Source organism: Limanda limanda, chromosome 17 (assembly GCF_963576545.1).
Source record: "Limanda limanda chromosome 17, fLimLim1.1, whole genome shotgun sequence".
Classification (NCBI taxonomy): Eukaryota; Metazoa; Chordata; class Actinopteri; order Pleuronectiformes; family Pleuronectidae; genus Limanda; species Limanda limanda.
This window is the reverse complement of record NC_083652.1, coordinates 16472814-16496369: the sequence shown is the minus strand read 5'-3', so window position 1 is coordinate 16496369 and position 23556 is coordinate 16472814. Positions and strand designations below refer to the sequence as shown.

The following is a 23556-nucleotide window of genomic DNA, read 5'->3' as shown; positions in this document are numbered from 1 at the left end:
TTGTTTTAAAGACAACATCAGGAAGCTATACACATTGTTATTATTTATTACCATGCTAACTAGATATGATCCAAATTCTTTTCATTAATTCAAACAGCTTATAAGGAGAAATAGTATTCGGATATATGATACTATTGTGCTCTGTTATAGATTTCAACTTTCATTATTGCACAGTCTCCCTCGTTATTGAGAGACAGAACATCAGTCATAATGTGTTTTGGTGTTGACAATCCTGTCAAAATAACATAAAATAGAAAGGGCAGTCAAATTAAAAGGCAGATTCAACTGTTGACATTATTTTATGTTTTTACTTTTGAGTTTATGAGATATGTAACATCTTGTAGGAATGTTATCTATATATCTGCTAACACCTACTGGTAGTTGGTAACTTAAATTGTGCAGCAGACCTTCAAACGTACAAAGGGTATTCACCATCTAGTCCTACTTTTTAAAATTACAAAATTAGCTAATAAAGAATCTTCCCATTAATAATCTAATTAATGGTAAAATGTTGGAGTCTAAATATATTTTCATCTCTTTGACAACATATAAATTTGTATTTAGACTCTTTTTAGTGGTAAATAAAATAAAAACGTGATCAAACCCTGAGATAAATCAGCTACACTACAGTTATATCAACATGCACATAGATGAATACACATTAGAAAGAATAAATAATACTCAATAAATATCTTTGTTTTGCATTGTGACCGGATGTGGCGCCGGCGCGACGTCGCTTCCGGGTAGGTCAGGTGGTCGCGAAGCCGCCAAAAAGGAAAAAAGCGGAGACGCAAGATGGTTTCACAGAAAGTGACGGAGAGGATCCGCAGGTTCGTGTGCGATCAACTCCGGGACCGACCAGACCTGAGGTGGAGGCTTTAACGACTTGGTGTGTCTGTGTGTGTGTTTGTGTGTTGAGTCAGTGTGTTGTGTCAAATCCTAGTGAGGTAAAAGTATCGGAGAACCTCCAGTTAAACCCTGTTTACGTCGCTGGGACGTTGTTGTGGCCGCGTGCTTGTTTTTGTTGTACTACAAACTTTAGCGACACGAGGCGCAAAATGAAGTTTGTGTCGCAGAACCAGTTTAAAGATTCCGAACCAGTGCGAGGTGACAGCTGCCCAGTGATGTCCACCATCGTGTTTACGCTTTTTCACGACATCTGCTGGGGGACAGTGGCACAGACGACAGCAGTTTTGCACGTTATCAGTTAAACTAACACTTATTACAATAACCTGTTAGCAATAAAACAAAGACTAAGTATAAACACATTGGACTAGCAAACGGTATACAAATAAAGACAATGGTGTTTTAAAAACAATACAAACAGATTAAAAGCAAGATAATATAAATAGGATTTGAGTTGTTTCTTAAAACAATCGACCGAAGGAGTTTGTCTGATGTGTTGGTGGGAGTTTGTTCTGAAGCTGCCCCCCCAAAACCTTTTGTAGTTCATTTTTGGGATATTTAGCAAGTCTGCACTAGAAGACCTGAGGGGAAGTTTTTTGGAACATACTCCGATAAACAATCAGAAATGTATGAGGATGCTGTACCGATAATTTTAGAGGTCATCCTCAGTGATACTGGAAGCCAGTATAAAGACGCTCCAACCAGAATAATGTGATCCCTTTTTAGAGGCTGTATATTTATCTCATACAAAGAAAAATCAATGTCAGTCTTTCCGTGTCACACAAGTTTCACGTGTGTTTTTACAAAAGGCTCGAGTGAAGAACATCTGTTTCACCCTTGATGTAATCTGTCTTATGTCTTATTGCAGCACACTGACCTTGGGAATTTTAAAGAAACGATATCTTGTGCTGGTGGGACTCGAATCGCTAAGTCCAGAGGCCAGAAGTTACATGAAGCAGGTGGTTCAAGAGGAACTGTTGAAAATGCAGGTATGTGAAACCTTCCCAAACAGCTTATAAGTGTAGTTATATATGGGGGTAATTTTCAGCCTGTCCCCCCCCCCCCTTCTAGGAGGTTGATGAAAAGGGAGTCGAGCCGGAGATCGAGAAGCCCCACAACAAACGGAAGAGAGAAAAAGAAGATGATGATGAGGAGAGTGGGATAGAAGACGAAGATGAATCCACGGCAAAGAGATCCCGTCGTCAGATAAGTTCAGGTAAATTTGTTATATTTGTTATTTTCCTGAAACGTTTTTAGATGCCTGTAATTTTAATGATCTGTGCCATGTCCAATATTCTGGAGCATCATTAACAGTAGGACATGTGCAGTTCACGGTACTAGTATGTGTTGCATTTACCAAACCCCTAGTTATACCCTTTGTAATGGATGATATCCCACTGTGTACACAGACAATTATTCATTTTCTTTCTCAACCCAGTAATTACATAACTCTGACATTGTTTGGATTATAGTGAGTTTTGTTGCTTTTTTAAAACCAGGAAATGTTTTGTCTTCTTTTGTGTGATGAATGACAGAATCTGAGGATAACGAGGGCCACAAAACAGGAAGTGAGGGGAGTGCAGAGGAAGAAAACAAGGAATCTGGATCTGAGGATTCAGAGCAAGAGGTTGAAAAATCAAAGCCAAAGAAAAAAGGAAACCGTAAACGTAAGAGGAAGGTTGAGGAGTCTCCAGTAGAGGACCTGAGTGAGTCGGGAGAGTCAGACACTGAAGGTCCAAAAGACATTGAGATAAAGAAAAAGAATTCTACAAAGGACAAGCAAAGCAGCAGCAGTACACGTCCTGGAAAGAAAACACCACAGAGTGATGAAGAGAATGAAACTGACACAGAGAGAAAGTCGGAGACGAGTGACAAGATCAACGAGTCCTCAGATGATAGTGAAAAAAGTGAGAATTTAAATTTTATGCTTCCATATCCCACATTTAAATGTTTGTTCATTCATAGTCTCTTGAGTTTGTTTTGTGATATGATTTTCTGTTACTGTGCAGAAGAAAAAGTCACAGTGAAAAAGAAAAACAACCAAGACTCTAATTCATTAAGAGACCTCAAAATAAAATCATTTGAAAGGGCATCCTCAGTGATACTGGAAGCCATTGTAAAGACGCTAAAACCAGAATAATGTGATCCCTTTTTAAAGGCTGTATATTTAAAATTATCTCAAAGAAAAAATCAATTTCAGTCTCTACTTGTAATATGAGTTTCACATGTGGTTTACAAAAGGCTTGAGTGAAGAACATCTGTTTCATCCTTTATGTAATCTGTGTGATGTCTTGTTGTAATGGATGATATCCCACTGAGTACGCAGAAAATGATTCCTTTCTTTCAACCCAGTAATAACGTTACTCTGACATTGTTTTAATTATAGTGAGTTCTGTTGCTTCTTTACAAACCAGGAAATGTTTTGTCTTCTTTTGTGTGATGAATGACAGAATCTGAGGATAACGAGGGCCAAAAAACAGGAAGTGAGGGGACTGCAGAGGAAGAAACCAAGGAATCTGGATCTGAGGATTCAGAGCAAGAGGTTGAAAAATCAAAGCCAAAGAAAAGTGGAAATCGTAAACGTAAGAGGAAGGTTGAGGACTCTCCAGTAGAGGACCTGAGTGAGTCGGGAGAGTCAGACACTGAAGGTCCAAAAGACATTGAGATAAAGAAAAAGAATTCTACAAAGAACAAGCAAGGCAGCAGCAGTACACGGCCTGGAAAGAAAACACCGCAGAGTGATGAAGAGAATGAAACTGACACAGAGAGAAAGTCAGAGACGAGTGACAAGATCAACGAGTCCTCAGATGATAGTGAAAAAAGTGAGAATTTAAACTTTATACTTCCATATCCCACATTTAAATGTTCATTCATTCACAGTCTTGAGGTTGTTGTTTTTTTATATGACTTTCTGTTACTGTGCAGAAGAAAAAGTCCCATTGAAAAAAGAAAACAACCAAGACTCCGATTCATCGTCACTCACCTCTTTGGATGATGATCAGGACACTGGGAGGGGGAAAAAAGAAGATGATAAGAAAAAGAAGAAAACTGTGAAAAAGGATGAAAAGACCAGCGGACAAAAGGTGAGACCATGAGTTTTCATTAAGTCCTCAGCATCTTATAAATATTTTTATAACTGGCTTCTATTCATAAGTATTTTCAAGTGATGTTTATTTTTGGTAGTTTTCATTTTAATACCTTTTACAGTGGTCATGTGATCTGGAATAACATTAAATTAATTAAATTTAAATGCAGGCTGATGCAGTAGTGCAGTAGTGTAACTGGAGCTCTATCGATGTGCATTTTTGTGGGTCAATGCTGAGCTCAATTTGTACTGGTGCCGTTATCAAAGGTCCCACTGTTCATCTGAAATTATTAGAAGGAAGTTTGCACAAATGCTAAACTGAACCATATAATTGACTTGGAGTGGAGTCGAGACCATAGACTGTGGTCGAGACACAATGTTCAGCATGAATGGCAGAAAAGCTGTTTTTACTGAAAATAAGTTTGATAATTGGGTCATTGTGGAATAAAATATGGAATTAGGTCTTATCTTCTCAACCCGTCTGACCCCTGCAGGATGACCACAAACAAGTTGTGAGGCTCAAGCGCTACATTTCTCTCTGTGGTGTGAAGCGAAATTACAAGAAGCTCCTCGATGGCTGTAAATCTGTGCGCTCCATGGTGGCTGTTTTGAAGAAGGATCTGGAGGATCTTGGTGTCCAAGGTTATAAGATATAAATTCACCTTTTAACAGTACACAAATTCATGCCATGCTAGTTTCTGAGTCCTAAAGTCAGGTGATTAAATGGTTATTTGAAGTCTCCAGAGCAAGATTTAAGATGTATTTGTTTTTGATGTATTTTATGTAATCTAGTTATAACACATGCGTGTGTTTTCACACAGGACAACCATCTATTAAAAAATGCAAAAGTGTAAAAAAGAAGAGAGAGCAGGCTCAGGAAGTAGCTGAGCTTGATATCAGCAACATCATTCCCACACCAGGTAACCATTTGTCTCAGTTTTTTGTTTGTTACCACTTTCTGCTTTTCGTATTACTAAGTAGCAAAGCAAGGTTTCTTACTATAATTCACTGGCCAAATTTAGAAATAATCATCACCAGCCTCCAACTGAAAATCTTATTTCGGATAAATACACTCTAAATAATAATAATAACTGCAGTTCTGTAGCTGGAACCCACACAATTCAAAAATCTGAGCAAAATGTTAGTGGAGGCAAATTAACCATGAGCATTTGTGAAAATTGTATGACATACAAAAAATGTCTTTGCATTATTATACTGTCCCTTGGTCAAATTAACAACTTTAGAGATTTCCTGTTCCTCTCATGAGAAACATACATGTATCACACATGCTGCATACACTACTGTGATTTTATTGTACCAGATTATGAACAAGAAACCTAATAGCAATGGTGTTATTCAATACGTTTTGAATTGACTTAATCTCTAGATTGTTTATCACTTTATTGCACATTCAAAATAAGAAAATATTGATTAACAATAACCGGTTGTGTGGATACTTCTCTCAGGTCGTCCAAAACGCAGAGTAGCCTCATTGAGGCAGGAAGGATACGACTCTCCGTCCTCTACGTATAAGCGCAATCTGAACTCCGCCTCTGATAGTGATGAAGAAAACGGAACACACAAAGGGCACAGACGAGCAACAGACTGGAGCAACCTGAAGGGGATCATCAGTGATGATGCAGACAGTGACTGAAAGGGTCACTTCCTGTTCCAAGGACATTACGCTTTTCTCTGTAAAAGTTGTTTTTTGATCTTTATGAATTACTTAGTTATTGTTTTTAATTGGGGGGCGACATGGTGGTGCAGTGGTCACCAGCCTCCCAGCAAGAACGTTTGCCTTTGTGAGTTCTCCCTGTGTCTGAGTGGGTGTTCTGCTGGTACTTCAGCTTCCTAGCAGAGTCCAAACACATGATGACTGTTGTTAGGTGAATAGAAGACTCTCAATTAACTGTTGGTGTAAATATGAACAAATGGTTGATATGTTATGTCATGTGATGCCCCCCCCTCCCCCAGTTAAATGATGATGCATACTTTTTCATGTTCATATATTTTCAATTTCTAATAAAATATTTAAAATAATATTGTGTTCTTGTGTAATAACCGTTTATTTTAACCTGTTGACACATAGATAAAGCTGATTCCCTTTATCTAACAGGAGGTGATATTCTGTATAAAACAGCTAAATATGTGCACGATAATAATTAAATAATTACAGGCACAAGACAACACAGTAATAAACTTGGTCCAAAATATTCTATAGGATAGCGTCTATTCTCCGGAACTATTGTGAGCAGGCTCTCGGATCCACGGACTAATTTGTAGACGGACCGGTCCCACGGGCTAATGTGTCCGCCAGCACTCCTGCAGGTATCTATTGATTAATACGAGAATACAATGTTATTTCCGGGCGTTTGTGTTTGTTAAATATCTAAATGAAGTATTGGGTCAGTGTTGATGTTCCTGATCAGAGATCGTCACTGGATCTTACGATCCAGTGACGATCCTGGATAAGAACTCCAGGTGACCCTCAATCTCCTGCAGAGATCACGAAGCTGTCATTAACTACAATATGCTCCAACTAGATCTGACTAACTTACACCGACTCAATAATAAACAAACAGCCGAGTTAAAAACGCTCGCATCGCATTAAAATGTCTTTGTTTCCATGTTAGTATCCAAGGAGCTTTTATATTATCTGTGAATAGAGAGAGCCAAGATGGTAGATTGGTATTTCATGTTTCATTATTTCCTTTCACCGTGTTTCTACTGGTTTTACAATATTATAGTATTATAGTCTTTATTGCAGTGGTGGATGTAGGATATTTTTATATTTGGGGGCCAATATGTCCAACATCTGTGCACAACTCCAGATTCAGTAATATGCATGTTTTAAACATTCATTGTTTCATTGAATATATTTCGAAAAGTGTTCCTTGTTCAAGCACATTGTTTTCACACAAAAGAAAATAAACAAATTGTCATATTTGTTGTTAGTTTTGTTAGTGAGTGTTTTTAAAGACTTCTGACAGGACAGGGGCACTTCAGGGTCCAGTCAGATTTTCCATACCTGGATCCGGCCTTGCCTTGTTGTCAGTATTCGTATTTCTCTGATGTCACATTTACTCAGACCTTACACGACTCGTTTCACACAGGAATGGACGATGACGCACCAGACGAGGTCCTTGACGAGCTGAGGACCAGGCCCATTGGAGGATGGGGCGTCGCTCAGATAGCTGCTGGCACTGGGCTGGCTGTGTACGCGATGTGGGTGGTAGTCGTTCAGCCAGGTTTCAGAAAAGTCCCTCTGAGGCTGCAGGTATTATCAACATCTTCGTTACACTTTGAATGAATGCTAATGTAACTTCGCCTGTTCCAATTGTACATAGTCATGCATCATTCAAAAATGCCTCCAGGTTCCCTACATCCCAGCCAGCAAAGCTCAAGTAGATAATGTCATGACACTGGTGAGAGGTCGAAAGGGAGGCCTGGTGGATTTGGGATCTGGTGACGGTCGCATTGTGAGTACAATCAGGATATGTGAGATCCTTTTGTCTTGCACTGGTGAACCATAGGTTTTTGACTGTGGTCATTTTTAAATGTTCAGGTCTTGGAAGCCCACCGGCAGGGTTTCAGTCCTGCTGTTGGTTATGAGCTCAACCCTTGGCTTGTTCGATTCGCCCGCTTTCATGCATGGAGAGCAGGCCATCATGAAAATGTATCGTATCGGCGGGAAAATCTCTGGAAGGTATGACATTTTTCACTTGAGTTGCAGTATTAGTAACAATCCTGTACAAATGTGTATGTTACACTAGCCGCCAATGAATGACAACAGTTGACTGTATTACTGTAAGTGTACTGTATTATTGCAACAATATGATAGTTTGAGAGGAAACGTTCTCATGCCCAGAAGTAAGAAAGCAAAGATTGACATGAAAACTATCTTTATGAACAAGGAACATGACATTTTACAAGTTACATGAAAACTTAAACATTGTGTTTTTGCTAATGTGATTATTATATTTATGTGAAGACAGATTCTTAATAAAACTAATGGTAAATGTTTACTTCCTGCATTGTATCTCTTCACAGGTTGACTTGACAGAATGCATGAATATCACCGTGTTCTTGGCACCCAGCGTGGTGAGTAACATTCAACAGTTGCCTAGTTACCAGAATAGTAGATTATCTCAGTGTAGCCTATAGCAAAGCAAAATTCCCTGATAAAGAAAAATTGAAGGTTTCCTGGTTGAAAGGGAGGTGAGATGAGTTGTGATTTGTCAACTGCAGACATTATAGAAACGCCTTTTCTGTCTTAAAACAGGAACCTTTGTTTCTGTCAGGTTGAAAGTGTTGCAGTGGTTTTAATAACACTTGAATAACATCACATAGATATATTAAAAAATGCTTAAGTCTCTAAATGTCCTGGTGGCTAAAACTCAATAAAAGGAACTTGACCACTATGGTCCTGCATCGTTTTAAGATTAAAGCTACCAGCATAAGAAAAACCATCAAAGATTAATCTTTCAGCACACGGGTGAAGCTTCATTGAATACAGACGCATAGTTTCAAGTGATTACTGTTCTAGTATTGCAGTCGATTTTTGATTGTGCTCTTGTGTTCGCAGCTTTCATTATTGCAGGAGAAGCTGCAGTCTGAGCTTTCTGATGATGCCTTAGTTGTGGCCGGACGTTTTCCCTTCCCTGACTGGAAACCCTGCAGGATTGAGGGCCAGGGTGTGGACAGGGCCTGGGCCTACAGCATGAAAGCACTAAGACAGCACCCTCTCAGGAAAAAGGACAACCTCACAGTAATGGATAGCGACAATGTTACACACTAACCAAGGAGGAATTATTCTCTTGAAGCTACACAACAAATCTTTTTCCCTCCTGTAACGGCAACGTGGAATCATTAAATAATAGCTGCCAGGAAGATGTGAATATCCTTTATTGGATAAGGGTAACTTTAAGGACATTTTACATGAATACAAGTTCAGACTTTTTGATGACATCTGCAACAGGATGTTTCTGAGAAGCCGTGTATGCATATGCATGTGCTGCTTTTTTACTCTACTGTTATACTGAAGTGAAAAATTGCAATGATTTTACAGAAATTTATAGAAATGCTCTGTTCTATATTTTTGATGGCTTGGTTGTCTGATTTCTACATTATCAAAAATGTCTGAACTCCACTTTTATACTGGAAATTCCCAATTGAGGATTTCTCTGTAACTAACTGGGAAGGAACATGCTTTTGAACGTTGTTTTATCTATAGTTTTGTGTTTTCAGTGTCCGCTATATGCCACTATGCGTTTAGTGTTTCTTACGACTAAATATAATTAGACATCTTCAGAGAATATTTTGGAATTCATGGTGCAGCTTGATCTAGGAGTAAGAGGAACTAAACAATGAAAAGCTTCCTGGTGGTTTCGTGGGCAGGTGGACTTTGCCCTTCATGTTCTGTAAGTGTGATTGTTATATTCTGCAATATCACAGACTAACCTTTGAACTAATGGTGTCCATAGTATATAGTACCTTTGATGGTAATTAGTATTTACGCATCTGTGAACATATTAGTAGAACGCATTCATCCTTCTAAAATGGTAACTAATTATCCAATGTCAGTTTATTTTTGACTGTAATATCTTTGATTCTCTTGAATGTATAGATTTGTACCAAGCTATGATAATGGCAGCTGTAGGTAACAGCAAAAATAATGCAAAAGATCATTTCTGTGGTAAAATGAATTGATCTAATATATGAGTGGATTGTAAATTATCATTCACCATGTGTTGAATTTTCAGGTCTTCTGACATGAAATATGGCCTAAATCCAAGAGGCATTAGTCCTTTTCAGCGACTAGAATGTCATTGTTGGAACTGGCCGCAGACGCAGTTTATAAGACACCATTTGATCAAAACTGCTGCATTACATCCGTTATACAGAATAACTTGAAAGAACTTAGCTCTGTACACAACTAGTGTTTAATATATGAGAAAATTCAGTGTGAAGTGAAAAATGTTGCTTTGTAAATGGTATTTGTATAATAAGATGTGATAAACTTTATTGAGCACACACCGGAGAAATTAACTTGTTACTGCTTATTATTATTATCACTGTAAAGCAAAATGCTCATCAAATAATAATACAATAATTATTATTATTGGTAGTAATAGTAGTAATCATAATATTACACTTGTTTAGCACCTTTCATACACGAAATGCAGGGGCCTAACATACAACAAAGATAAGAATGAAAACATAACTAATCTGAAGTAACATAAGAACGTGTTAAAATTACATTTAGAAGAAAAATTGGTAAAATAATATATAGTTTTGAAAAGCAAAAAAACAGAAAAGAAGGAAAGCGACACAAATCATAAAATCGCATGAGGGCGGGCAATGGCAAGATCTAGTTAGTAGCATTAAAATATTACAGAAACATTTATCATTTGACCTTTTCTCTCGTTTCCTTGTATTTCTTTGGTAGTTGCTATTTTTAAAGTGCTGTAACTTGAAGGCATAGCCGGATGTGGTGCTCTTATTGTCGTGAGCATCTGCTGTGATTGGTTGGTTTCTGCAGCTAAAGAGGAAGTTGCGAAGCCCCGGAGCTGTAACAGGAGGCTGTTAGCTGCCGAGCCGCCCTGAGCCACCGACACCAGCAATAACACGAACCAGCGCCTTCGACCACCACCACACCCAGTGCCGGGGAACGAGTGCGCTGTCCCCCGCTAGAAAAAGAAAGACAAGCACCGAGGCTGGAGGCGTGTCTCCGCTTTTGACAGCAAGCTAACGAGAAAAACGCGATGTCTTCATCACTGTAGGGAAGCTAACACTTTAGCCATCCGCTGCACCGCTTCTTTGGGCGAGTGATTAGCCGCGATAGGGTTTTGACTTCTGGGGGCTGATTCACGTGTCTCTCCCGGTGGTGGATGTCCCGTTAAACCCGATTTTACAGATTAATAAACCCGGCGGAATCCCGCGACGATGCAGCCGAGCCCACCCGACTCGAGCTAGCTGATTCGCTGCCTGTGGACTTGGTTTTATCGCGGGCGAGATCAAACATAACGTGTTATTGCTAACATTGGCTTGCGAGTTGCGTGAGAGTGAGTTTGTGTGTCTGAGTGTGAGTTTGTGTGTGTGTGTGGAGGATCGACCCACGATGAGCCCCCTCTGCAGCTACGTTAGCCAGCAGCACCGTAGCTAACGTTAGCTACAGATCTGGCTAGCCCGGCATAGCTAATGTTGGCTCATTAGTGTAATTGAGCCGAGACTTAAGTAAACCCCAAAGGAAGCATCTGACACCCGCTGAACATGGTGAGTATGAGTCCCACGCTTGTCCCCCCTTCACCCTGTCTGTCTCTCGACCTGTCTTCCTGTCCCATGTGCTAACGGCTAACGTGGAGCAACACGGGGCGCCTAACAGGAAACACATAACGCTTTTATTAATACTCTACTAACACATGGCGCGGATAGGACGTGCCCAGTCTGTGTGACAGGTCAGGTAACGGGTTCGAGAGAGAGCTCCGGGCCGCTTGACGGGACGTGACGGCTCCTCAAGCCATTTCACGGAACTAGACGCCCATCTTGCAAACGCTAAAAATTTGCCCCGAGTCGTGTTGAGCCTCGGCAAGTTGTGGCGTATTTGAGGAATTCCGAGCTGCTGCGTGGAGCCTCATTTCCACATCGCTCCTCTGTTCGCCAGACGAGGCCAAACCTCCCCTGCAGCTGCCAAAAGCCCAGTGTTTATACCTTCAGCTATTTGATTGTATTTATCACCAGAGAGCCTTCACCATGTTCACCATGAACATGTGTACTTCCACCAGGCCTTGCCTAAACGTGCAAGCCACTCATACATGTGGGGATATCCAGCTGTATCCATCTGTAGCAGTGTGCAGGCATTGACTTCAGAAGATGAGTTTCCACCAGTATGATGGTGACATGCATCTGCAAATGGCCAACTAATGTCTGTTAAAATTAGTCTGCGAGACTTCTTGATGAAGTTCTCTACATGTGCACACATTCATTCTTTGTGAACAAACGAAGAAGATCTCATCATAAATGCTTGAATGTTGTTATCTTCACGATGACAATGGGATTTTTGGACATGATCAGGTGTTTGCGGAGACTTGGTGTGCATACTGCAAAACATGCACTTCCCTGAATTTCATCTCTCAAATGGACAGATCGTGGTCTCAGTTTGATTTCTCTCACGCTGTGTAGATCCTTATGAGAAAAATAGAGCCTCCACTGGTTCGGATCATGCATATTGTCATCTAGTTATCTTATGTGTGCTCATTTATGTTTTACTTTATCTCGTGTTATTCTCCAGGCTTCAGAGGAGTCATCGCTGGGCGCACTCGAGAGCCTCATGACGGAGTTCTTTCACAGCTGCACGACCAATGAGCGAAAGAGAGAAATAGGTAAGTCAGTAGATCAATGAAGTGGGAAACATGAAATTAAAACCTTTTAAGCCCTCTCCAGATCGGTGCCTCGGCACAATCTTGTCTGTGACCTCTGCCGGTAGTTTCCCTGACCTCGTTGCTTGCTTTTTATTATGATATGCATTGTCAGCTGTGAGACCTTTATATAGACTGGTGTGTCAGCCTTTTCCAGATCATGTCCAATCAATTGAAGTGTAGAACCAACTTAAAGATGAAGAATGGAAATGGGAGGCACCTGATCAAAGTGTTGAGACAAAGGGTTTTCATACTTAATGTTATGTTTCAGTTTCTTTTAGGAAACATACAGACTTTTCTTAACTCAGTTTTCACTTTTCAATACTGGGTTACTGAGTGCCGATCGGTTGAGGGACAAAATCAGTCAAATTATTTCAGCATGGGTCTTCAAACATCACAAAATGAAGGGGTCTGAATATTATCTAAATTCACTGTTGGACAGTTTCTCACAGTGGAGCATTTAATGTGACCCGGAATAATTTGGTGTCACTTTTTTGTGTCACTTTTTTTCAAGACACTTCCTGTTTTGTGATGCGTTACTTTCGGTCTGTCTGCAAGTGAAGTACTACATTGTCATACACCTCTGTGATCATACCTACTTCCTCTTCTCTGCAGAGGAGTTGCTGAATAACTTTGCGCAGCAGACTGGAGCTTGGCGGCACTGCATGTTCTTCCTCTCCAATACTCGGAATGAGTATGTGATGATGTACAGCCTTACAGTATTTGAAGTAAGTCCTGTAGGTGGAAGATACATGTTCTGGATTTATTGTTCCCTGCAGGGCCTTTTTTTACTGAAATTTTATACAGAGAAATGCAATGCTTAATAGGTAATGATCGTATGACATTAGTTTTAGTTAGTTTTTTTGTTTCCTCATTTCATTAGTTCTACAAAATGAGTTGGTTAGATGTATCATACATTTTGGGGGAGATAAGTCTGACCCCAATGACATGATTAAAAATGTTTTTTCTTGATAAATGAATTACAGGAATAAGTAATCAAACAAATTCCTCAACCAGAAGAGCTGTGTCTAAATAATGTTCTACATCTTTGACCATCGATTGTTCCCTTTTACTTTCAGAACCTGGTGAACAAAATGTGGATTGGTGTAGCTTCACAAGACAAGATGGAGATTCGCAACTGTCTACCCAAGCTCCTGCTTGCTCAGCACAAATCTGTGCCCTATTTCATACGTAACAAACTCTGCAAGGTCATCGTGGACATCGGTCGCCAGGACTGGCCGATGTTCTACCACGATTTCTTTACAAACACCCTTCAGGTGAGCCTCGCTCTCATCTTTTATGCAATTTAAGTGTGTTGTGCTGTGGGTTTTTATCATCATCAGCTTTTTCATCTGTTGTATATAATGAGAAAAATTCAGTAATCTAAATCTCCATTGTCTCTTGATCTGTTGTGAACTACAGTTGATACAGTCCCCAGCTATGGCTCAGTTGGGTTTAGTGATGTTGAAAACGACTTCAGAGGAACTTGCATGTCCTCGAGAAGATCTGAGTGTTGCCAGGAAAGATGAGCTGCGTAAACTGCTGCTGGAGCAGGTACCGACTCTACTTGGACTGTTGACGGGTGAGAACAACTTTTTTGTGCAACATGATTTCCTGATATGAATAGAAATTTTAAAAGTGCCTGGTGGTAGTTTGTGGTGGATCACTTGTAGTGTTTTGTCTGCATAAAAGCAAAACAGAAAGTTCTCTTTTACTGTTTTTTTGTTGCTTTTACCTTGAAGGGGTGGACCATTTTAATGTCTTGCCTCCACATATGTAAATGTTACAACAAAATTGTAATAATAATACAACACTATTTTTCAGCATCACCAGTCGCTGCATTTTTGAATTAGCCCTGTTCTGGGTGACCTCACTGTTGCGTCCCATATTGCGAACAACGCAAAGAGCTTCAAGTCCCTTTGCACACTGAGACCTACCGTCAAAAGAAAAGCTAAAACCACCAATATGGCAACCTGCAATTTAGGTTTTTAATTGCAAAACTTTAGATCAAATCTGCCGGGAGTAGAGTTAGACTAACGCTCAGATGTATTGGTGGAAAGCCGTCAATATATGTGGTTTTAACTGATTGCGTTACTTCTTGTTTTGCAGGTATCCTGGAGACCTACTGGGATAAGCACAGTGTCATCGCCTCCACGCCACCTCCCTCACCCACCTCAAGGGAAAGTGGTGAGAAATCATTCTTAATCTCCTTCTAAAATGCAAAGACTTAATTTAAAATGTTGGACTTTAACCGGACCATTTTGTGTCTCTTCAATCCATCTAGTTGAATTGCTGGGCAGTTTGTTTCAGAACAGCCAATACTCAAAGCTGCTCTGCCAGCCCATGGCAGCACTGGACAGTGAGAGTCAGCAGCTCTGTTGTCTTGTTTTGGAGTGTTTGGCCCACCTGTTCAGCTGGATCCCTCTCTCAACAAGCATCACACCCAACCTGCTGGCCTCCATTTTCCATTTTGCCCGTTTCGGTTGTGATATTCACACGAAGGCCAAGACGGGATCCTTCATCTCCTCCAACTCTTCCTCTTCTAATGGCCAGCTTAACTCTGGGATAATGGCACCAACATCGAACGGGGGAGGGCGAAACGGACAGCAATGTGAGGGCAGCAAGGTGGACCGCGCCCGGCTTGGCGTACTCGCCATGACTTGTGTCAATGAACTGGTGTCAAAGAACTGTGTGCCAATGGATTTTGAGGAGTACCTGCTGCGCATGTTCCAGCAGACCTTCTTTCTTCTGCAGAGGCTGACGCGAGAGAATAATGCCCATACAGTCAAGAACCGCCTACAGGAACTTGATGAGAGGTATGGACCTTGGTCTACTGGTGCTTGTGCGTGCATACGTGTTAACAGATGATAGTGTATGTGTAAGGTAATTTAATCATTTCATCATACTGTTAGTGTCGAGCTTACAGTATGACGTAGCAAATTACATCTTCGTATGTGGCAGACTGACAAAACCACCAAATTAGAACACAATCCAACTCGGTAGACTTGTGGAACATAACTTTTACAATGACTGTGACTGTAACACATCACATGTGAAGATATTTCCTGCACTGTTTGTATCATTTAACACAAAATGAGCAAAGTGTAAACAGGAACTGAAGTCGTCCTTCAAAAAGACCCTTTGCAGACATCATACGGAAAAGCATGTATCTAAGGTTATGATACGCCATTATTGACCAGTGTAGACTAAGTAAGTTCTGAGTGCAAGATCTTCGTGGTACATTAACGTTTTGTTTTGTTTCCTCTTGCAGTTACCTGGAAAAGTTCACTGATTTTCTGCGCCTGTTTGTCAGTGTTCACTTGAGGCGGATTGAGTCCAGTCCTCAGTTTCCAATTGTAGAGTTTCTCTCCCTTCTTTTCAAGTACACCTTCAACCAGGTAATGATAATTAGTCGGTTATATGTGCAGTACACTACATTGTGTAGATTCCTTCAGATTTCCTGCAGGCTTGCCTCTCATTGATATAAATATATATATTTTTTTTTTCAGCCTACCCATGACGGTTATTTTGCCTGCTTGGAAATATGGACTGTGTTTTTGGATTTTCTCGCATCAAAAATAAAAAGCAGACTATCAGACCGAGACAGTGTCCTGAATAGGTAAGTGACTCAGGAAGCATATTTATACCTTTTTAAACCTGTGTTTTTCCTCAAACGCCAAGTGAACTGAAATTTATTAATACTCTCATAAGGCAACTTTATACAATATAAATCAGTGTACATGATATCTGATGTGTTGTCATTGTTCTTAATATAATCATGTGTGGTTGAACAGGTACAAAGATGCACTAGGTCTTCTGTTAAGGGAAGTTCTGAATCGCATACAGTTCAGATACAATCAGGCACAGTTGGAAGAGCTTGATGATGAAACGCTGGATGATGATGTAAGAACATTTCCCACACAGTAAATTCCAGTCTGTCATTTGCATCTTTTTATTTAATATTTCCGGTGTGTCTCTTTAAGCCAACAGGAAGTCTAAAGTAAAAGTTTGTTATTTTAGCCTCATTAGGAAGGTGTTTATAGCTTTCACTTCAAAGTCTAAATGTTTTTCTTCATTTGGTAACCACAGAAACAGACAGAGTGGCAGAAGTACCTGCGTCAGAGTCTGGAGGTGGTTGCCAAGGTGATGGAGCTGCTCCCATCCCATGCATTTTCTACTTTGGTAAGAGGTTGCTGTTGGTGTCACATTTACATATTGTAAGGATTTAGGCATCTACACAAAATTTATTTATATATGATTTGTTTTTTATTTCAACTTGAGCAAATGTCCTTCAACAGGATCTTCAACATTAATTCCAAACATGATTACACACTCCAGCCTGCCAAAGCAGTAGAGCAGCAATATTGACTCCTGAAGTTTCTAAGATTGTTTATCAGCTCACGCGTTTTCACACGTTTTCACACGTCTGAACTATGGAACAAACCACAACAACAATACACATTTCCTCATTTTATTTTACCAGTTAACTCAAGAGTGAAGCAAAATAGAGTCATATGACTTCAAACTAACATGAGTTCCTAGAAGGATGATCCAGCCACGTGTTGAGCAGTTTTACAGATCTGACAAGTCATGTGAACATAACAAACACTCGTTTGGAATGTAGAATTATGAATTTCCATTTTGTCTTGATAGAAAATGTGAATATTTCCAAATATATCTTTCTTTCTATCAAAAGAAACTGAATTATTTTCACATGGCTGCAGATTTTATTGTTTCATGTTGAGAAATGCATAACCAATCTTTGACAGTCTTCCTCCTTGTTCCTCTTTCCTGTCTCAAGTTTCCAGTGCTTCAAGAAAATTTGGACGTGTACCTGGGTTTGCAGCAGTTTATTGTCACCACTGGCTCAAGTATGTAATGCTTTTGCTTTTGGTTCAACCCCAGGTAATGGTGCTACTCGCATAGATTCCAATGTTTGAATGCTCTGTTGTGTTTCAGGTCGAAGGCTGAATATCTCTGGGGAGAACGACTGCCGCCGCCTTCACTGTTCTCTCAGGGACCTCAGCTCCCTACTTCAAGCTGTCGGACGCTTGGCTGAGCATTTCATCGGGGATGTTTTTGCTGCACGGTTCAGTGATGCCCTGGCGGTGGTGGAGAGGTTTGTGCTTCTATATAACATTGTTCCTACAACATGAGGCCATATTTATATGGTCATTTTCTTTTTGCCGTTCATTTTGTATAATTGAAAGAGCCAAATGTCATAATGAGCATTTCCTTTGTCTTTTTCAAGGTTGGTTGAAGTGACTTGTTACGGCTCTCGGACCAGCCTCTACGACCTGGAGACCGCTGTGCCTTCGGTGCTCAAGCCTGACCTCACTGACGTGTGAGTATCACATGTTTAAAGAAGAAATGAAACCCTATCTTTTAACATGGGACTCAATGGTCATAAAATACAATACCATTCAGTTATAGAGCACAGGGTCACATAGGGGACGTGTGCGTGCGTGTCAGTGCATGTGTGTGAGAACAGTTGCGATGTTTGTGTGAATTAAGAAACTCAACAGCCGTATTTCACTGTTAGAATAAAAGCAGCTGAAAAGCTGCTGCGGCTGTTTGCACAGTGCTGATGAAATTGCTTCCGGTTGTTTGTCTTTACATTTTGCATAATGAAGAAAGAATAATTTTGATCCTTAGAGCGGCAAAGCGGAAGGCCATTAAATATATTTAATTCACGAGAATAGCGTTCGGGGGGGGGGGGTGTTGGAGCCTGGGTAGAGCAGCAGGAGGCAGGAAATGACGCATCAATTCTGCGGCATAGTGCACCTGTTTTTGTATATAGCACATTGACACGGTCGTTGGCCCTTATCCTGGAAAGCTCTTGAATCGCATCGTCTTTTCCAAGTTAACATCTTTGTCTGCGTCTTTGCCTATTGCTTCTCTTTTTAACCCTGAGACATTTGCGTTCTCACGTATAGCCCAGGAATTTCAGGAAACAGTCCAGATTTCAGTGCATGTCTCAGAGCAGCACATGTTTTAACAGTGTGTCATGTTTTGTTTGTTGCAGACATGCACAGGCTCTTGCTGCTTTGCAAGCCTACTCTCACTGGCTTGCACAGTTCTACAGTGAAGTCCACAGTCAAAACCAGAGCCAGTTCATCAACCTCATCACATCCTCAATTGAGGCCAGCAGTCCACTCATCACAACTAAGGTAGTTTCTCTAACGCTCTCTCTCTGATGATGTCATTGGTGGTTACTAACATACACGACAAAGAAGAAAGTGGAGAATGTTGTTGCCAAATGAGTTTATCCTTAAATTCTGCTTTTATCTCCAGGTACCCGAGAAATTGCTGCTTTCATCGTGCCATCTGATGGTTTCCATCACATCTACTGTGCGGCCAGTGTTCCTGGTCACTTTGCCAGCTGTTCAGAACATCTTCAACCTCATTACCACAGAAAGTCGGACCCGCAGACTTCCCCCAGAGGTAAATATTTGTTTCTTTTATCTTGATTATTCTTTTTTTGACATTAAGTCCACAATTTCTCTTTAAATAAGACTTCACTACACAAGCCAAACATTTAAAAAAAAAGTCGATTTAGAAAAGAATCTCAAAGGTTGAAATGTTCTTAATACTTGAAATGATTGTTGTTGTGTGTTTTCTTCTCACACAGGCGCACATGCTGGTGTGTCGGGCTTTATCCAACATGCTACTGCTCCCGTGGCCAAATTTACCAGAGAGTGAGCAGCAGTGGCAAACTCGCTCCAGCAACCACGCCAGCCTGATGTCAGCCCTCACGCGGGAATATTGTAATTTAAGAGGAACGGTGAACATCACTCCTCGGCAACCCGCAGTGGAAGACAGTCAGTTTAGATTTTATTTATCTTTATTTTTCTGTGTTGTTGCTCCTGGTCTGATTTTTTTGATGCCCTGTCATTCCTTTGCCTCCTCCAATTGTGTTTTGTCCCCGTCTTCTCACTCCAGTGAAAGCGCTGATACAGCAGACCCTGCCTGTGCTCAGAGACATGGTGGACAGCATCTCCGGGGAATCCACCAAATCACGTCAGATCTGTTACCAGAATCTCCAGGAGTCTGTCCAAGTGTCCCTCAGCCTTTTCCCAGTGTTTATTCAGCAGCCAGGTCAGTGTCTCATCTGTAGTTGTGCTGCCCATCTCGAGGTTAAACTTGACATTTGATTTAAGTGTAACTGTAATAATAAATACATTTTAATATAAAACACGTTCTCAACAAACAGCGACACATCTGACTGGCCAGCTTTGTTCATGGTCGTTTCTCTTTCCCAGATGTGACGGATGAGATGCTGGCCTTCTTCTTGACGCTGTTTCAGGCGTTGCGTGTCCAGATGGGTGTTGCCTTCACTGGACAGATCATCCACACTTTTCTCAGCATGTTCACCAGGTAAAAGAAACTGGTCCCGGCAGTATTACATTCTGCTTGGATGGATTAAGACTCTTAATGGCTTCGGGCATTATGCTGCTATCACTCTTATACACTAATGAATGTAATGTCACTTGTATGTGCTGCAGGGAACAGCTGGCCTCCAGTATTTTGCAAGAGGGCAGTGCCGGGTGTAGAGTGGTACAGAAGTTCCTGAAAATCCTGCAGGTGGTGGTGCAGGAGCCTGGTCAAGCTTTCAAGCCCTTCCTACCCAACATCCTCTCTCTGTGCATGGAGCAGGTTTACCCGGTGGTGGCAGAGGTCAGTTAGTGGTCACTTGCTCAAAGTTAACGTTCATTCTGGATTTTATGCACCTAAAATGATCATGTGGCATCACTCTGCAGTGAGAAATCAAGCTAAGACAGTAAATGTGAATATTGTGGAACAACACATATTATCAAAAAGATAAAAATGTATTGTCTATGGAAACCAGACACTAGTCACAAATCTGTTAATTTGAAAAATCGGACAATAAAACGTGTCACACTCATAATGATGTTGTTTTGATGGTGTACATTGAAACCCGTTGACAGAGATCTTCACCAGACGTCAAGGCAGAGCTGTTTGAGTTGCTTTACCAAATACTTCACCAAAACTGGAGGTACTTCTTTAAAACGTCAGTCTTAACAACTGTCCAAAGAGGATCTGCGGAAGATACGATGGAAAACGAAGCCCAGTTCACAGCTGCCATGCAGGTCAGTGTCCACAGCCACAGCATCGAACCTTTATACCACTGTGTTCTACGTTTCTTTGACTTCCTTCCCTGACTTGTGTTGAAATCTGGTCTCCAGGCTTTCGGACAGTCGTTCCTGCAGCCCGACATCCACATCTTCAAGCAGAATCTCTCATATCTGGAGTCGCTGAACAGCAAGCACAAGTTGTATCACAGAGTAAGTTGAGCTTTTGTGTCGGTAGATGTGTTATATATCATCATGCAGCGTTGCTAACTTACTTTAGTTTTTCTCTTTTGGCGTTTGTCGCCCTTTTTGGCAAATGAAATCTAATTAGTAATCAAACGAGCAAAACAAAAACAACCACTTTTCTAATCAATATAACCTCTGTACTCTGTTATTAATAAGAATGTTAATAATGTAAATTCCTTTTCTTTTTAATGTGCTTCAGAAGCTTTTTCGTACCTCGATGCTCTTCCACTTCATCAACGTGCTGCTGCAGGTCCTTCTCCAGAAAAGCCACGACCTTCTTCAGGAGGAAATCGTCCTGGCTATTTACAACATGGCCTCCGTGGACTTTGATGCCTTCTACTCTGCCTTCATGCCAGAGTTCCTCAACAGCTGCCAGGGTGTAGACAGCGGCCAACGAGGTGTTCTTGCACGCAACTTCAAGCTTGAACAGGTAAGAATGTCATTACTCAGATATCTTGTCCACCAATCGTTAACCCTGGCAATGTATTTAACTTCCTTTTGGCACAAGTGTTGCATGAAATGGTGACGGAATTAACCACTTGTTACTTACATGATTTGATTTGTTTACATTTTAAATTCAAGGAAACGAATCTTTTAACAACTCAACACTAGTGGCATTTAAAAGATTGTCCACATGAATACTGAACAGTATTTTAATTGAAAATTATTTTCATCCTAATCTTTTTAGCCCTCAACAAGTTGTCAAAAAAAGAGGTGGAGCCTGTGGTTTTTTTATACTTGCATTTATTGTTCATTGCTGTGAGACTGTATGTAATTTAACTCCGACCAGTCTCAACTCGTGTCCCCTCTGTAAATTCATATCTGTTGAACCTTCCTCTTCCCTCTCTAGGACCTGCCCTCGTTCACTCAAAGCGTGCAGCGGCTGGTGAACGACCTGCGCTACTACAGACTGTGTAACAGTAGCCTGCCCACTGGCACCATCAAGCTATAGCACAATGACTGAACCACTCCACACATCATCTATGATCTTCAAGGACTGCCTGTGCTGACCACTTTGCCCCAAGACTCCAGCTCAGCGTTGCTCCTCCTATTCAGAGTGATAGGACGGAACCACATACGTTTCATGGTTGAGTGACTGGAGGTTGAGGATGCTGCTGATGTTTAATTTCGTTGATTTCTACTGTAGAAGGTTGGCGCGCTATTTTTTTCAAAAGCAGTGCCCTCCTTATATATTGCCAATGATAATTTGGCAAGAAATATAAACCTGGTCTGCAGTCGGCTGTCGCCCAGACCCGAAGCAGTCTGAGTCAGGCCTTCTCTTCCACGCCTCTGCAGCCAGGCCGAGCTGGGACTGAGCACTTTCAACTCATTTTGAGTTTTTTAAAATACCTGCTTTTATTCATTTTTGCCTTCAATTGTTTTCATCTCCAAAGGAGACGGACTCTCAACTTAAGATCTTTCATATCATTCCATTCTGACGAAGATAAAACCTGCTTGATTTAAATAAAGTGCTTTTTTAGTAAAACTCAAGTGTTGGATAATTCATGATTTATTGCCCGATGTGCTCTGACAGTGTTACAATCATTTGCTGCACGTTAACACTGTTGAATTTCATATTAACTAGAATTCAACTACTTCAAATGCTGAAACATAATTATTTTCTGATTTTAATTTTGTAGAGATGTATTGTACAGTATAGATTAATTGTAAAAGTTTACACTTTCTAGTGCTGAGTGAACTTTAAACAAGCCTGAATGTCTTAAATATTGAGAATCTCTTTCATGTGATTTAATTTAAAACAAATGTATTGGTCACAGGGAAAGTAGATTGTGGTGTCAAGCACGAAAAACAATAACGTTAACCTGCTTTACTTTAGAGCTCAAGAGAAGTATGAAGTGTGTAGTAATGACAGGATTGAGTTACATAATGTGAATATTTAGGATCCAGCACTTTTAGGGATTAAGAAAGATCATATATGGACTAACAGTCAGGCAACATTTATTATTTGTTAGCTCTTGCAAGTCCAACAACTTCATAAAAATACTTAATTCACTGTGATAGTCTTGTGTTATGAAGAACTTTCTTGATGCTGTATTTGTCAAAACTGAAGAGCAGAATCATTACCAATTTCACCTATTAAACATCTGCTGGTTAAAACACATCTGTGTGTTTACAACTTCTGACATAAAAAGAACAAGACATTCAGCTTTTTCTGCAACAGATTTTATAGTGGGAGGCTTAGACATGACCACAACATCTGAAATCTTTGATGTGGGCATTGTGACATGTCAATCTGCTGAGAGACAGCAAGCTAGTGGCAGCCGCAGCTCGTAGAGTCACTTCTGATGTCGATAGAAACCGCCACTGATTTGTAAAGGCAGTTGCTGTAGCTGTTTGTGACTTATTCAGGGATATTTTATGTAGTTTATGAATGTTTAACAGCGTGCTACTGTTCTGAGCACCAAGAATTATTGATCTGTATTTCCCCACTTGTATTGTGAAACATGCTCGTTTATGTGGCTGATTTATTTGTAATATTCTTATCCATTCTGCTTAAATGCTGTGAATTCTTTGCCTTTGTTTTTGTGTCATTGAACTGAAGCTTGAAATCACTCTGTTGCCTTGCTGTTTGGAGGCAGCTGCCACTGTTTTGTTAAAAGTTAAACTTTAATAAGATTTATTAAGCCTTTTAGCCTTTTTTCCATGTCATTTTAATTCCTTTATTTGTGTCTACTGATCATGTATAAGATGTGCCGGTGCCACAGCTGGCTCCAAACAGTGTGACATCAAAGGCAGCTGCCTTTTGACTGTGGCATCCAAGGCAGCTGCCTTTACATATATCAGGGGC

General features: G+C 40.5%; 3 protein-coding genes across 3 annotated transcripts; all 3 read left to right on the top strand.

Moving 5' to 3' along the window:
* The first annotated feature begins 795 nt into the window (after positions 1–795).
* hirip3 (HIRA interacting protein 3) lies at positions 796–5892 on the top strand. The gene is made up of 8 exons (XM_061090697.1): positions 796–869; positions 1775–1895; positions 1978–2122; positions 2442–2813; positions 3832–3989; positions 4486–4633; positions 4813–4911; positions 5458–5892. Exons 1-8 carry the CDS (start codon positions 796–798, stop codon positions 5643–5645), a joined length of 1305 nt encoding a protein of 434 aa, XP_060946680.1. The 3' UTR covers positions 5646–5892.
* A 388-nt stretch (positions 5893–6280) lies between these two features.
* antkmt (adenine nucleotide translocase lysine methyltransferase) lies at positions 6281–10024 on the top strand. Its single transcript, XM_061089993.1, has 6 exons — positions 6281–6319; positions 7105–7268; positions 7366–7470; positions 7557–7697; positions 8042–8092; positions 8577–10024. Exons 2-6 carry the CDS (start codon positions 7107–7109, stop codon positions 8787–8789), a joined length of 672 nt encoding a protein of 223 aa, XP_060945976.1. The 5' UTR covers positions 6281–6319; positions 7105–7106; the 3' UTR covers positions 8790–10024.
* Positions 10025–10568: 544 nt separating this feature from the next.
* On the top strand, positions 10569–23400 carry xpo6 (exportin 6). The gene is made up of 24 exons (XM_061090527.1): positions 10569–11266; positions 12282–12372; positions 13024–13136; positions 13488–13685; positions 13831–13990; positions 14518–14595; positions 14693–15224; positions 15680–15806; positions 15918–16027; positions 16203–16311; positions 16498–16590; positions 17210–17279; positions 17368–17527; positions 17660–17752; positions 18434–18578; positions 18703–18852; positions 19040–19229; positions 19351–19506; positions 19671–19785; positions 19914–20085; positions 20358–20519; positions 20616–20714; positions 20947–21177; positions 21598–23400. The coding sequence occupies exons 1-24, from the start codon at positions 11264–11266 to the stop codon at positions 21697–21699; spliced, it is 3459 nt and encodes a 1152-aa protein (XP_060946510.1). The 5' UTR covers positions 10569–11263; the 3' UTR covers positions 21700–23400.
* The last annotated feature ends 156 nt before the right edge of the window (positions 23401–23556 follow it).

What these genes read in the sequence shown, in the direction of transcription:
- hirip3 (XM_061090697.1), top strand. Translation starts at nt 796, where the DNA reads ATGGTTTCACAGAAAGTGACGGAGAGGATCCGCAGGTTCGTGTGCGAT. An exon ending in AAAAGACCAGCGGACAAAAG is followed by an intron (nt 3,990 to 4,485) that starts GTGAGACCATGA and finishes TGACCCCTGCAG; the next exon opens with GATGACCACAAACAAGTTGT. An exon ending in GGAGGATCTTGGTGTCCAAG is followed by an intron (nt 4,634 to 4,812) that starts GTTATAAGATAT and finishes GTTTTCACACAG; the next exon opens with GACAACCATCTATTAAAAAA.
- antkmt (XM_061089993.1), top strand. Translation starts at nt 7,107, where the DNA reads ATGGACGATGACGCACCAGACGAGGTCCTTGACGAGCTGAGGACCAGG. An exon ending in AAGTCCCTCTGAGGCTGCAG is followed by an intron (nt 7,269 to 7,365) that starts GTATTATCAACA and finishes AAATGCCTCCAG; the next exon opens with GTTCCCTACATCCCAGCCAG. An exon ending in GATCTGGTGACGGTCGCATT is followed by an intron (nt 7,471 to 7,556) that starts GTGAGTACAATC and finishes TTAAATGTTCAG; the next exon opens with GTCTTGGAAGCCCACCGGCA.
- xpo6 (XM_061090527.1), top strand. An exon ending in TATTGTCACCACTGGCTCAA is followed by an intron (nt 17,280 to 17,367) that starts GTATGTAATGCT and finishes GTTGTGTTTCAG; the next exon opens with GTCGAAGGCTGAATATCTCT. An exon ending in GCAACCCGCAGTGGAAGACA is followed by an intron (nt 19,230 to 19,350) that starts GTCAGTTTAGAT and finishes TTCTCACTCCAG; the next exon opens with TGAAAGCGCTGATACAGCAG.